Raw genomic sequence first — 15,128 nt, forward strand, 5'->3', positions numbered from 1 at the left:
TGCATGAAAAAGGAGGTAAGGTAATGATGGAAAAAGAGAGATTAGCTTCTAGGACCAAGATAGTATAGTAGTTAATGGCCAGCATCCAGAAAGGAGAGGGACCTTACAAATCCATGTTTTCCCTACCAAAGATTGACTTCAATGAAGGCTCCCTTTCTTTCAGTGTGTAAGGTGATCCTTGCAGTTACCATACATGCGGATCTCCTCACACCCAGTCCCTAATGGAAAACACAGTAGAAAGTACCCTTTTCCCACCAAACCACTTGCCTCCAAAATTCCTCGAATCAATGGTTGTTGTCGTCCTATCAGACATTTTGCCTCTAAATTATGAAGTGCTGCATTTTGACCTCAAAAAACCATGAAAAACTACTCGACTTGCTCAAATTTACTTTTTGGACTCCAAAATTTCAAGGATCAATAAGGATGACTGATCTAATCTCTATGTCTGTATCATTGTCAAAGTTTTGATGTCTATATGAGGTTTGAGCCAATAGGAGTTTGTTAGTTATAAATATGGACCAACGGAACGAGAACAAGGACCAAGGGAGTATTATGGCCTCATCGCTCATGACATTTTCACATTCATTATTTTCTTTTACATTCTTACTCATTCTGCAAGAAGCTAGTGACTTGTACTAAAATTACATTTTGTTTCAATATCTCCAGCATCTAACTCGGGAAGATGCGTTCATGCCTTGGGAGGATGCAGAGTGTCTCCGAACAATGCCTGGATCTTCCTAGAAGTTGTTGTTACTTTTTCCCATTCATCAATACCGCCGTGTGCCATAAAACAAAGCGATAGAAGAAGAGAATCAAAGGTTACTATTTCAATTACTAGCGGAGGACAATTTTGCTGTGCATTATCTTTGTGGGGTAAGTGTTGAAAACAGACATAGAGAAGATCATATACATACTTAGAAGAGAAGGTGAAATTTTCATTTACATTCTTAAAACTTGGTTCTGCTACTCATTGTTTCAATATAGTCAACGTTGTTACCTGAATTTACTGGTTTACATCTTCCATTTGGCCATTGTAATTGAACCCAACTCTTGGTTTCCCCATGCTGAAGTTAAGAACTTTTGCATTCATGTTGTATTGGATTTTTCCAGTATATAGAAGCTTTCTTATGTAGTGCTCTATGTCTGAACCGATCAGGCGAAGCGTGTATTCCGTCAATGGAGCTCCCTGGTCCAGAGTGAAACATTGGAGTTAGCATCTCAATTTGGTAAACAAAGTGATTACATAAAAGCATTGAAGTTTTAGAGTTTACGCTTTAGTAGTACTCTATCAAGTCTTTTATAACATCTTAAGGAAGTTCCTATCAACGACTTTCTTTTATTGCGAATTTCTTACTAAAAAATGCAACATTGCTTTTTTTTTTTTTTTGGTAAAAGAAATATCGTGTCTATACTGTAACTCTTCTGGAGTCTTGCTGTTACATAATGCAGCAAAGACGTAGGTTAAGGCACAAAAATAGAGAAGAAGAAGAAGACGATACAAATCTGTGGCTCAACAAGAAAATAGCGTTAGACTGTATTGAGTGGATAAGATATGTCTTTGAATTAATTTTCCAAATAGCGTAAAGTATATGAGTCAATATTTCACTGTTTTTGAATAAAGAGTCAACTCTCTGAAAAGTAACGGTGTTTATAGGAAAAGATTCAAATTAGAAAAACGGCAACAAATGAAGAAAATTTACCTCATAGTAAACATGTTCTTGAAAATTGAGCTTTAATTGTTTTGATTAAAACTCTGAAATATTTATCATTATTAATGGCTCATTAACACGAAAAGTTCCATTAAATATTCCCATAAAAACAAATACACTGAAACAAAAATGGTATTAGAATTGAGTTTAACTTCTACACACTCAAATCACTTAAAAGATAATAATATATAATTGTTCACAAAAAGAGCGTTTAGTAACCTACAAATAATTTACCTGCAAGTTAACAACAGGCTAAAATATTGTAATAGTGTAGAAGAATTTACACTATCAGTATATATATAAGTAAGTCCCAGGGGCGGCCCTTCCATAAAGCAACTAAAGCAACCGCTTTAGGTCCCATATTTGCGGGGGGCCCTTTTTTGTTACACCTAATAGACTATGTATAGCTTTGAAAAAGAGTTCTGTAAAGTGAAAAAGTTTGATTTCTTTCTTTAACAAACATAGAGAAAAATTGCAACTGCTATGATTCTACCGAGGAAATTGCACTTGAAATGAATATCGAACCCGAATTTCATAAGAAATGTGTGATATATAGGAAGTAACAATTTGATGCGAATGTTGATAATGAAATCTCAAAATCTTTCGAAGAGTCTTTTAAAGTTGATTACTTTTATACATAATAGACAAGGCTATTTTTTCACTTCAAAATAGATTTGAACAATTCGAAGCGTATGAAAATATTTTTGATTTTCTATTTGGCAGTAAAAACTAAGATCACTAGATGTTGGAAATTAAAAAATATTACCTTAATCTTGAATGTTCCTTAAAGCATAATAATCAATTCGATATTGATGGTTCAGATTTTTTTTCTGAATTAAAAGTATTAAGAAAAATAATACAATTAGAAGATAACAGTTTAATTGATATACCTAATCGAATAAAAAGAAAGAATTCTTTTCCAAATGCATAAATTGATTATGGAATAATGTTCATAACTCATGTTACCGTTGCTTCAGCGGAAAGGAGTTTTCAAAATTAGAATTAAGAAAATCTTATCTAAGAACAACAATGTCACAAGAAAGGTTAAATTGATTAGCTATATTGTGAATTGAGAAATACTTATTAGGAGTTATTGATTATAAGAAAATTATTACTCCCTCCGTTTCATATTATTTGAGGTAATTTGACTCGGCACGAAGTTTTAGAAAAAAGAAGAAGACTTTTGAAAGTTGTGGTCTTAAAAGCTTAAGGGGTAAAAGGTTTGTGGGGCCATGACATTTGTGTGGCTATAAAAACTTCTCATTAAGGGCAAAAAGGTAAAATGAAGAGTTTAAAATTGAATTATTTCCAAATTTAGAAATGTGTCATTTGTTTTGGAACAGACTAAAAAGAAAAGTACCTCATTTAATATGAAATGGAGGGAGTAATAACTTTGTATCTAAGAAAAGCAAAAAAAAAAAAAAAATAGACTTCAAATAAATAATTAAAAAAATTAAAAAGTTAAGGCCCCTCGTTAAGTTTGGCTTTAGGGCACAAAATTCGTCGGGCCACCCCTGGTAAGTCTTTGTAAAAAGGATACTCTTTTCAAATGGAGAAAGTACCTCATAATGATCAACAAGTTCTTGGAAGTAAGAGTAGACCTTGGTGCAAGTATCATCAGTCCAAACAAATTCATCAGTAGGATCAAGGATAAGTGTAAGTTTATCCATTTGTGTTTGGTCAAAAGCAAAAGTTTCAGGATCAATATATGCTGCATATATTCTAACATGTCTAGTAGCAGAACTTAGCCATTGTCCTCCATATTCTCTGCTCATGTTCTTGCTCTTCACATTTATCTGTGGTTCCACTGGCCTTGGCTGTTTCATTGCTTGTTCTTCTTCTTTCTTTTCTTCATCTTTTTCTACTTTTAGTTCTTCAACTTCTGCTTGCTGTGCTGAAACTGAGAAAAAGTTTCTTCTTTTGAGCTGTTTGTTTCCCATTGTTGTCCAATAACTTAACATGCTGAAATGAGTTGAAGCCATGTGTGTTGAAGTTGCTGCCATGGCTAAGGGCTTTTTTTTCCTTTCTATTGGGGTCCTTTTTTATTCTGTGATTTTTTATGTTTTTTTCTCGAGTGTTGGTATTAGGATATTGATATGTTCTCATTTTTGTGTGGATAAGAAATGCTTGTTTGCATGTTGGGTTTTTTCTTTTGGTTCTGTGGCTGTATTTAATATGGAGATAAAAGGTGAAGTACAAGTTCCTCTATTTTGTACTTACCTTGCAGCTCCGGATTCCTTATTTACGCTGTTTGAACTTTGAAGGTTTGGTTAGTGAGTAATATAAAACGCACGAAAAAATAGTATGGGAATTCAATTTACTTGGGTTTCTTGTTAACTGTAGTCTGAGAACATTGAAAGGTAAAAGAACTGAAAGCAAAACCATCCGATGAGAGATTTAAATCAAAATTTCATTGCCTTAAATTTTTTATCACAACAGTTTCTCTCGTTATCTCGCACACAACACACTTTGTGGTACAAAATATTGCCTAATCCTAAAGACCTATACCTAAGTAATTAACTAAAAACCTAAAGTTTGAAAACCAAAAAAATTGCTCTACGCTAGCAAAACACTACAATAAACCTAACTACATAACTTCATTTACAACACTGAGACTCCTCCGATACATAGCTTGCAGCCATATCACTAGGGCTATCTATGAAGGGAGATGAATCTACAGATCTATTCCTATTTATCAGCTTCATGGGTTTAATAAGCTCATCGTGATCATCTAGTTGCATCTCTGCAGAACCACTTTCACAAAGTGGCGGTTCCTCACTTCTCTGGTCAATAGTCAGTTCCTCTTCATCACTGCCATCTAGGCTAATAAAATCAACAAACTTCCCCTTCTTAAAGAATATGTCGTTGTTCCCCCTAACAGAAGCTTTCTCTGATCCAGCTGTTATACGCTCACTACTGTCTATGTGCGGAGAGCCAAAATAACGACCTCGACCATTCTTCATCTCGCTGGAAGCTTTCCTCTTCACACCCTTCCTTTTGTTTTTCGGATGGTGAAGCTTGCATTTCGAACCTTGGGGACAGTTGCCAGTTGCTTCAAAAACAGGGCAGACATAGGTGTGTTTCTTCCGACACTGCATGTTAGAAACATGATCCGTTTCACAAGTTTCAAGATTAGATCCACATATCTATTGTGCAGAAAATATACTAACAATAATGAGCTAGTTGCATTCAAACCAACAGAAGGGGAGGGAGGAAGCAGAAAAAGAGGTGGACATAATAAGTCAAAACATTTGGTAAAAATCATGTCAGGCAGTAAAAAATGGTCATATCAAGGAGCCATTTCAAAAAAGAACGACAAGAAAGGGTCGGGAGGGGTCCACCCAACTACTACATTCTGGGGGAGGTGCGGAGACTAGCCTCGTTACATCTTAAACAAGTTAGGGATAGGGACTAGCTAAGTTCTAAGCATAGGATAGGACCTTTGTCTAGGAACCAATCAAACATTAAAACTGGGTAAAGAATATAAACTTCAGAAGACCTTCTTTGCTTGAGCATCCAGACACTGCTTGTAACTTAAATAATTTCTACGTGGCACCTGGCATAAATTGGCTGTGAGCTACTATTAAAGAGCTTATCTAAGTCAAATTTCAATCCTCTGAGATGTGTATAATACAGTTGGTCTGATTCATTTGGAAGCAGCAAACTGAAAACAAGGAATACCTCATTGCCATCAGCACAATAGCCTCTGAGAAAACCTTCACAAATAGAGGCATTTGAATTCACATTTACGTGTCTATATGGACAATTCTCATTTGAGCATATTCCTGCCCAAAAAAAAACAAGTTAGTGTTCTCACATTTCTTTAGATTAAACTGAACTAAAATATAATAACACCCATAAATGTAATAGCACCGACCTTGCAGAAAATAGGAGCAGTCTTGCATTCTTTCAGGAAGAACCTAATATATGAGGTGAAAACAAGTAAAAAGGCAAAAACTAATCATGCTGCAACCACGTCAATTATAGGGTTTAAGAAGTAACATACCTCATGAGTCAATTTACAATTAGTGTCAGAGCAAGAACCATTCAGAAATTTAGTGCAGACAGCGATTTTAGATGGATCATGAATGTAAGGACATTTTCCACTATCCTTGTTACACTTGCCAAACCTTGTAAAAAACTGGCAATACTGTTTTTTTCTTGCCAACCGAATTCTAGCAGTGTGCAAACTCCAGCGTACTTTCTCACTCGCTAAGATGCGTACTCGCGTCTTTGGGTTTCTAACCAGCTTATTACCATTGCCAACCCGCACATACCTACAAGCAGTTTCGAGCATTTATATTATTTGTTTACAAGTGAAGGCAAAGTTTTATTCACAGTAAGCATTTATATCAGTATCTTATTTTCATCTCTTGGAAGTAAGACCATAGTTTTTTAAATAATTCTTTTCCTATTGGCCTTACTTTTGGAGTACTCCTATTTTTTCCGGATTAGATAAAATCCAATAGAAAAGATTATGATATGAAGCAACACGCTTAAGTACCAAGAATTACAGACTGCTCGAAGCAATATGCGATTTCAAAATAAAGTTATGCAAATGAATCTCACAGCTATACCTATAAAAAAATACTAACTCAACGCCTGAAGATTAACCAGCACTAGGTACATCATTGATAATGAATTGAAAAACAATAGTATTTATACGTACTCATCATTCCCAATTAATAATCTTTTGGGGATGTAAGATTTCTTCGCCTCAGGACCAACTGACACCGACGGTTCCTCATCTGTCCATAAAACATGGAGAAGTTTACGAGGTCAAGTTACAAATAATGTCAAGAGACAGTTACAAGAAACAAATTAAAAATATTCACCAAAACCACTCTTAAAATTAAAAGAAAAGAAACGCCCTTCTCAAAGTTCATAACTAATGTTTAAAAATAGCAGAGTAACTTCTTTTCTAGAAATTATAGGTTCTGATAAGACATCAAAACAAATGTGAATGTAGATTATTTCGTCATTTTACTCTTTCTCTAAACTAATAGTCCCCACTATCATCTTTCTTCAGTTGGAATTGGAAAAGTTAAATGCCTATTAAGTTGACCTCTTGCTTATTTTCTTGCTGCCTCAACAGAAACCAGAATCTTCTAGCTAATCCATGCCATGATCGTTTCAGAATCATGTACCCACAATCATTTTACTAAAACAAGTCCACTGACAAGTGATAGCTCAAATCTAATAGTTTTTCATCATTAATCAGCACAACTGAGAAGGCTAATCCTCCACACAGAACGCATGCCCATCAACATTTTGTATTCATCTGAGCAATTCAACTCTTCTATGAGCTATACATCAGCGTTGTACCAAAGAAATGCACCATTCAAACTGGATTTCAGCGTTCTTCCATGAGCAACCAGGTTCTCTAATAGCTTAGACCCAGCTAGAACATGACTAAGTTGAAACATTTTTAGTAGTAACTTTTAAGTTCAACAACTATCTTTGAACATGAATATCTGCTCTTTTTTTTATGAAGCAAGTGATTTCATCAAAGAGCAATCTAGAAGCAAAAGATTAAACAGATATAGCTTTTAGATCACAAAGAGGATTAATAGCTACTGTCTAGACTAAAGAGCTAACAAAATTCCGGAAGTGCTCTAAGTTATTTACAGAGGTTAACTTGGACCGGCTAAATAGACCAACTAGACGTCTAGTCTAGAATTGTTGGGAGTTGAAATTCCATCAAAGCATCTACTGTTTCTTTCGGTCCATAAACACCAAAAAATACAACCCGAGATCATTTCCAGATATTCTTGATGGCTTTGTCAACTGTCCATAAACTCCAGCTTTCATGGGCATCCTTGACGGTAAAAGGCATGACCCGAGAAAGGCAACAAAAAAAAAAAGCAGAACGTACTCCGAAGATCTGTGGCAACTGGACAGTGCAGTAACAGGTGATTGATACTTTCTTTGTTCAGTGACATGAATATCTACTTTTTACAGCAAAGGTACATGCTGCAAGGTTGGAGGTAATCCACTTATATTGAAGTTCCAATTATTCATTCTTGAATCAGGTAACCTACATGATTTAGTTTTAATTTTCAAAGGCACAAAGAAATAAAAGGGCTAGCAAGAGATGCAAAAAGGAAACTTTGGAAACCTGTGATCTTCTGTATTCCAGATATTGAGAGCACATGACCATGCCAACTGGTCTGTTCTGCTGTAACGGTAATCAGAAAAGATGGGTTTTGGGGAGAAATGGGTCATGTCTATCAATTTATGCATATACATTGTTAACCTCTCCATATTTATAAATCAAAGTCCAGTAGTTATTTTCCAATCCAAAGAGGCTTAAAAAACAAAGAGTCTCTTGTCCCCCTTCAGGTTTTTATTAGCCAAGGAAGCTTTAGCTTAGCCAAACACCATCTAAGACCTACTGCAAATTGCTTTGACTATCACAACCAAAACCAAAGCATCCTCTAAAATCATATTGCAGGTACGGAACTAGAAGTGATAACTTAAAGGAACTTAATTCTCAGAGCAACACTTATAGGACAAAAGTGACAAATGTGAATCATCATTGAAAAAAAAACTAAATTAAAAAAAAAGTGGGAAGAAGAAAAAGATTTCAGCAAAATCAGGAGAAGACCACCTGAAATTCTCTGTAGTGTCTTCCCAGAAGGGTCCATCTTATACCGCTCGCAACCAATACGGAATATCCTTTCTCCTGTAAAAAGTTAGAAGACCATCATAGTGCTCAATTAAAAAAGAGTACAACATTCTGAAAGGGTACATAAAGAGGACATAACATTCTTTGGTAAGTATTAAAAGGGCATAACTGATACATAGGCGTCCAATAACTTTGTACAATATTTCGAGAAACTTGAAAGTTGAAAGAAAATGAATACGCCACACCAGGATAGAGAACTGGCCTACCTGGGAGCAGCTTTACACTATAAAACTTACGAGAGACATTATTTCCATTCATTGAGCCAGCATTAGAATCATCCTGTCCCCTTTTCCTTTTGTCAACAGCAGCAACAGCTAGCGCAGCTTCCTGCGAAAAGGCTTTCACTTTACAAAATTTCTTACATCCACTTGCAAATTTTACAACCCCAAATAAACCTGGGTGCAGCTGGACGAACCTCAGCAGCCTTCCTTGACCTTTGCTCCATAGATTTTGACCACTTGAGACTAGAGCCAGAGACACTTAACACCTTAGATCTTCGTAAAGATAGTCCATGAATTGACCTTGTGTAGATTGTCTCCCGCTTTCTTGAGAGCAGCATCTTCCGTCTAAAAGAAAATATTCTTTAGGTATGAAGTTTGACGCCAGAAAGAAATGAACAAGCATGAAATGATTCCCCACCTGATAATAGATATGGAAATATCACTTGGAGAGGAATTCTGGAAACTCCTCCTATAGCTAGCTCTTTTCCACGGAAACAAGTAAGGCCAAAGCTTCTCATATTCTACAGCATTGCCACATTTCCTTGATGACTGAGTATCACCTAATTTCCAGACCAATGAGGACTTTGACCATTTAGAGGTCTTGGCTAAACCTGCAAAGGTAATTTATTTAGAACTTGTCTGATTAGTAAAAGTTTTGACATTAACTTACAAAAATGGTGGTGTTCTAGGCCAAAACAAGTAGATAATCTGCTTGAATAAAAAAAGGTGAACCAGTCTTGAAGTAGCTTTGTTTTGAAAGCCAAATATGATGAGCTGTGTTTTAAAAATACATCCTTACCACTCAAGCTTTTCATACCTTTTCGGGTCGGAACTACATTCTTTGCCGCAGTAACTCTCTGCTTCATATGATTACTGCTAGATGCACGAATCAGTTGATTCTTTCTCCTCTTATAGTAACCATCGGATGATGACTGGGTCTTATCAGAAGCTGCAACTAACTGATTCGATCTTTGCTTCACATAAACTATCTCCTTTCCAGAACTGCCTTCATCTAATATATTCTGGCTTTTGGAATTGTCTCCCAAACCAATTTGACATTCAGGTAGTGCAGAAGATGTTGAAGGATGCTCAGAAGGCTTCAGCGCCAACATATTGTCTGTGACTGCCAAAGGATTTGAGGTAGCAATACTACCGGTTCCAGGATGATCTACCACTGGAAAAGAGGCAGACTTCAATGTAATGCAATTAAATGGTTCACTTTGTGGCGGGGTTTTCGTCCTCTCTGAAGGAGCATTTACTTCTGGAGTTCCCTTGCAGCTGGGTGAATCAGTTATCAATGTCTTATTCTCAGGTTTTCTCTTCAGGTCATTCACAGCAGAAGAGTTCAACCGGTAAACGGAAGAACTTGGAGCATGGAATCCTTGGGAAAGGGAACCAACAGGAGGAGGCTTTCTAACAAGACTGTTACCCTTGCGAATGTAAGAGCCGGCTTTCCCAATGTCCTTAGGTAAATGGCTTTGTGGAGGTAGAGAGTTCATTTGGGAACCTCGTCCAACAACTGAGAAAGAGCTATTACCAGTTCTATGCCATGTCAGTGGCTTCTTTGAAGTGGGCACATTCCTTGAAGTGAGAAAATTCGATGGGCGAAGAGAGAGAACCCTAGGACCAGCAGGACTTTGCTGGTTTGCACGAAAATTTGGTTTCCAACTCGGTGAAGTCACATTCTGGGTGGACTTTACAGTATTCTGTGATGATAATGGCACAGTATTTAGATTAACCAAAGGAACGCCACCAACTTTATGATCTGAACTTCTACCAAACCTAGAAGTATCTGATGATGTATTACCAAGCTCAGAAGTATCTGAAGATGTCTTCACCAAAGAAGAAACATGGTCATCAGCAGTAATGGAATTTTCATCAACATTTTGGGCTTTTTCAATAACAATTTCATTGGACATTGATGACTTAGCATTAGTTTCCTCCAAGAATGAGTTGTTAGGTAAGTCTTCAGGAAATGACACGAGCGCCGACATATCAGGCACAGACTCCATACCTTTGGCACTTACTTTAATTGTGGACACACAATTTGAATCAGAAAATAAAGAGTGATTATTTGCCAACAAAGGCAGACATGCCTTGTCAAGCACATAATTATGGCTTTCGCAATCTTCTGGGGCCAACTTTTGATCTATTCCAAGGGAGGAACCTTTGTCCTCACTTATTCCACAAGCCATTCTTAGCGGCCCAACAGATATAACTGAAGTTGTAGTTTCTTGTCCAGCAGCTCCCGGCTGAGAATTGTGAGCAATGACCTGATCAACATCCGAAAAGTGATCCATCAAGCCATCTTCAAATGGCTCAGCCTGACTTACATCCTCCTCAGCAGTACTGCTCTCAAGCAATATGACTGAAGGACAAGATGGTGGACCATCATCTAAATCAGACAATGTATTTCGAGATTCTAATTCCGTTGCAGAAACATCATCAATCAAAGGCACTGTAATTGGTATGCTAGAAGCTCCCTCATGGGTGGTGACACACGAAGCAGATTTAACCAGTCTCGGCGAAGAAACCTCCGTTTTCTTGGGACTCTTGATAGAACATGAACTGGAACCATCTTTAAAACAATCCTGAAGTGAAAGCTCCACTTCTGAAGGCCCCTCATGTGAAGGGTCTCCCTTTAATGAGTCACTCCCATTACCAGGAACTGTAACTTCCTCTTCTTTAGAGGCATGATCTCCTCTCAAACAACTGAAACTTTTACCTTGGCCTAGCAAAGAACTAACTGCGTTTTCCTCTGTCTCAATCGCCTTCGTAGTGGGCAAAACAGACTCGTCTTCCGTAATCTTTCTCTTCCTTGTGACATTAGGTAAACAGTCATCATCCGCAATAATCATAATATCATCTCCAGCAGAAACCACAGCATTAACAGATCCCTTAATATGGCTCATCTCAGGTGACAATGTAACTCCATCAACACATGATTTTTTCATACTACATACAAAACTACCGGCCGTTGGATCACTATTACTAGAGCACTCTGCACTTAGCAAGTCACTGACAACCACAACTCTCCCAGCCTCAGAAGAATTAAAACTACTGTCATTTTCATCCAAGAAACTCTCTTTAAGTCCTCTCTCAATATTAGTCAGCAAAGGTACATTCTTGGGTTCACTAGATGGCTCCACGGAACCTGCTTCTAACAATCCTATAACAGCAACTGCATTTTCCTTCCCATCAGAAAACCCCAAGTCAGAAACAGAAGAGATGTATGTATCTTTAGTTGACGAAGATACTTCATCCTTATGAATTGTGCTCCCGTCTAGGCTTGACAAGACAACATCACCATTTCTTTCTACACAAACCATGGCCGCAGAAGGTTCTTTAATAAGACCATCTTCCGACACTCGGCGCTCATCCTGAGAATTCCCTCCAACATTATCAGCGTTATCCACAATGAAACTAGTAGGTTTGTTTTGTACTTCAATCATACATGTCTCAGAATTCAACATGGAAGGGCCACTCAGAACTGATCTACTGGTACAATCAGCAAAGTCATTGATTTCAGAGCCCACGTTGCTCGAAGAAACCAAGACTTTAGCTGGACCAGCTTTCTTCCCACCAGAATTAGAGTGCTCGACAGACTCATCTTCACTGACAGCAGCCAGTTTTGAAGGTTTTCCTAATTTGCTAACTACTTCATTCACAGGCAGCTTCATACTGACATCCTCGAGTGTAGTCATATCATCAGATCTAGTTCTCTCTACCAATTCTACAACACTTTTAAGCGGCTGACGGACAGAACATGCTTTGTTCAGTAAATCAGTGGCATTATCAGGGTCAACACCAACTTTTTTAGGGGCTGTGACATTCTTCTTCGTGGCTTTATTCATATTGACATCCTCGAGTGTAGTCATATCATCGGATCTAGTTTTCTCTACCAATTCTACAACACTTTTAAGCTGCTGACGGACAAAAGATGCTTTGTTCGGTGAATCAGTGGCATTACCAAGGTCAACACCAACTTTTTTAGGGGTCATGACTTTCTTCTTCTTGACCTTCTTCATATTGACATCCTCGAGCGTAATCATATCATCAGATCTAGTTCTCTCTACCAATTCTACGACACTTTTAAGCTGCTGACGGACAAAAGATGCTTTGTTCAGTGAATCAGTGGCATTACAGGGATTAACACCAACTATTTTAGGGGCCGTGACTTTCTTTTTCGTGACTTTCTTCTTCTTTCTAATCTTGCGTTGAGGTGTTCCACCCTTTCCAACATGATTACCACCCTGATCCAAAATCATGATCTCTGGAGATCCCTTGCTTTCTTGAGTTACAATTAAATCATTTGTCCCATTGGAACTCAGCAATGCACTTCTCACGACAGGAGCTTTAACTTTATCCGGCAAACATATAGATTCCTTGTTGGAATTCAAAGTACCATCAGATGCACGTCCACCAGTAGAATCTTTAATTTTATCTGCCAAATCCTTCGTCTCCATGTTAGAATCCAAAGTGCTATTAGATGTCCAACCCGCAGAAACCGTAACTTTATCTGCCAAACATTTAGACTCCTTATTAGAACTCGAACAACGACCAGAATCAATTGCTGAACCATCACTTTTACCCAAATCATACCCGACTTTCTTCATTGGAGAATCAGAGAGATTCACTTTTCTAATCTTCTTATATCTAGGTGTTTCGCTTCTGTCTGAGTCATTGGTTGGGCTTGACACCGGGGCCATAATAGCCTTCGCCACAAGTGCATTAGATTTAAATGAAACATCAAGCTCCATCGAACTTCCTTCTCTTCCATCTCTTCCCTCACCCCTTCTCTCCAACCTCTCAAACACATCTTTCTGCTTTCCCCTTACCCCACATCCACCAACACTACTCGAGTCATTGTCCTGATTTCTACTACTCCTGTTGTTATTAGCTTTCCCATATTGAATCCTGAGCAATGCACTCTTCTTCTGTGGAGGAGACCTATAAATTTCCTCCTTGTCCACTCTTAACCTATTGCTAAACCTAACATCACCACCACCATAATCATAACCACTATTATCTAATGACACTCGCCTTGAAGAACCAACCAAAGTCTCATCATCAACATTATGACCATATTCCCATCTCTCACCTTCATACCTATCATCATGATGCAACTCATAATTCTCGGCAATCGATCTAAATTCCCTAACATCAATATGCTCTTCCATTCTACGCCTCTCAAGACGGTATCTTTCGTCATCATCATAATCCAATTCCACGGCTCTCGGACGATTCACTCTCATAAAATCATCGACAATAAACCTAGGAGAATTAGGAGGATGGGGTTTATGATAACGGTCGTTATAAGGAAAATTTGGGTGTTGCGGATGAGTAGGATGGTAGGGGGATTGATCTAGTATTAGATTAGAGGAAACCTTAGGGGGAGAGCGGCAATCGAAGAATTTAGGATTTTCTTGTGGGGGGCTATGAGGAGGGAACGAGAATTGGGATTGGCGGTGGAAGGGAGGGGAGGGGGGAGGGATGTGGTGGTGGTGATGAGGGAGATTAGTGATATGTGGTGGTGGTGGCGGTCGTCGTTGTGGCGGCGGAGGAGGGAGGTGGCGGAAGAAATTAGGGTTATGTGAAACGTTTGGAGGGCGTTCGACGTACCTGTGTTGATGGTGGTGGTGGTAGGGAGGAAGATCCATGAAGAACGTGGAGTCTTACCCGAGAATAATGGACTGGCAAAGGCAGTAGCGGTGGCGACGCGGCGGCGGCCGTAGGTGATTTTGAATTATTGAGGAGTTGGCTTTGTATGAAAAGGGAGAAGCTTACTTCTCAAAGAGTCAAAGAGAACCACAAAAACTAGATCAGTTTGACTTTAGACGCGTTGGCCCCATGTGTGGATATTCTTTTATCTTCCCGCCCAAGTGGACTCTGTTTTTCTTTTTTAAAAAGGGCTATTTATATCTCTCTCTGTTTTTTCTATGCAATAGTCTTGCTTTTCTTTTATTGTTTCATAACACGTTATCAGTATGAGACTCTAACCAATTGAGTAGAAGCTTTGGGATTGAGCATAATGATTGTCAATTGTTCCATGAACTTCCTTCATGATTAAATTCTGGATTTAAGGTATGTAATTTACCTTCTTTTTTTATTCTATAATTTGATTTTAAATACAAGCAAAGAAAATAAATTTTGATTATAACTCTAATGGAGTTATTAAGAAATTATAACCACTCGAAGTGGTAAAATTTCTATGTCTTGTCATGATCAATGTCATGTATGATCGTGTAACACCCCGTAAATTCGGCTTAGGTGTGAATGTGGTAAATGAGTGGTAAGGTTATATTTTGAACATGTGAAGTCCCAACGGGATGATTGTGGGTAAAATAGTTGTTTCAAAAATCAAGATGGAAAGAGAGGTGCATAAGATTTGACAAAAATCGACTAAGTTGCAGAAGGTCTGTCTTCCATCAAGTTTTAGTGAAACTGTGTAAGGAATTGGGGAAAACGCAAAGCATGAAAGTTGTAGGCCTTTGAAATAGCTTTGCAACG

General features: G+C 37.9%; 2 protein-coding genes across 2 annotated transcripts; both read right to left on the minus strand.

Moving 5' to 3' along the window:
• Positions 1–880: 880 nt before the first annotated feature.
• On the minus strand, positions 881–3,912 carry LOC109213560 (NAD(P)H-quinone oxidoreductase subunit M, chloroplastic). Its single transcript, XM_019377374.1, has 2 exons — positions 3,272–3,912; positions 881–1,186 (listed from the first exon to the last, which is right to left on the minus strand). The coding sequence occupies exons 1-2, from the start codon at positions 3,710–3,712 to the stop codon at positions 1,004–1,006; spliced, it is 624 nt and encodes a 207-aa protein (XP_019232919.1). The 5' UTR covers positions 3,713–3,912; the 3' UTR covers positions 881–1,003.
• Positions 3,913–4,098: 186 nt separating this feature from the next.
• LOC109213559 lies at positions 4,099–14,451 on the minus strand. The gene is made up of 10 exons (XM_019377373.1): positions 9,436–14,451; positions 9,037–9,229; positions 8,813–8,963; positions 8,634–8,724; positions 8,320–8,394; positions 6,379–6,457; positions 5,716–5,986; positions 5,587–5,629; positions 5,391–5,494; positions 4,099–4,801 (listed from the first exon to the last, which is right to left on the minus strand). The coding sequence occupies exons 1-10, from the start codon at positions 14,276–14,278 to the stop codon at positions 4,307–4,309; spliced, it is 6,345 nt and encodes a 2,114-aa protein (XP_019232918.1). The 5' UTR covers positions 14,279–14,451; the 3' UTR covers positions 4,099–4,306.
• Positions 14,452–15,128: the final 677 nt, after the last annotated feature.

Source organism: Nicotiana attenuata, unplaced genomic scaffold, assembly GCF_001879085.1.
Source record: "Nicotiana attenuata strain UT unplaced genomic scaffold, NIATTr2, whole genome shotgun sequence".
NCBI lineage: Eukaryota > Viridiplantae > Streptophyta > Magnoliopsida > Solanales > Solanaceae > Nicotiana > Nicotiana attenuata.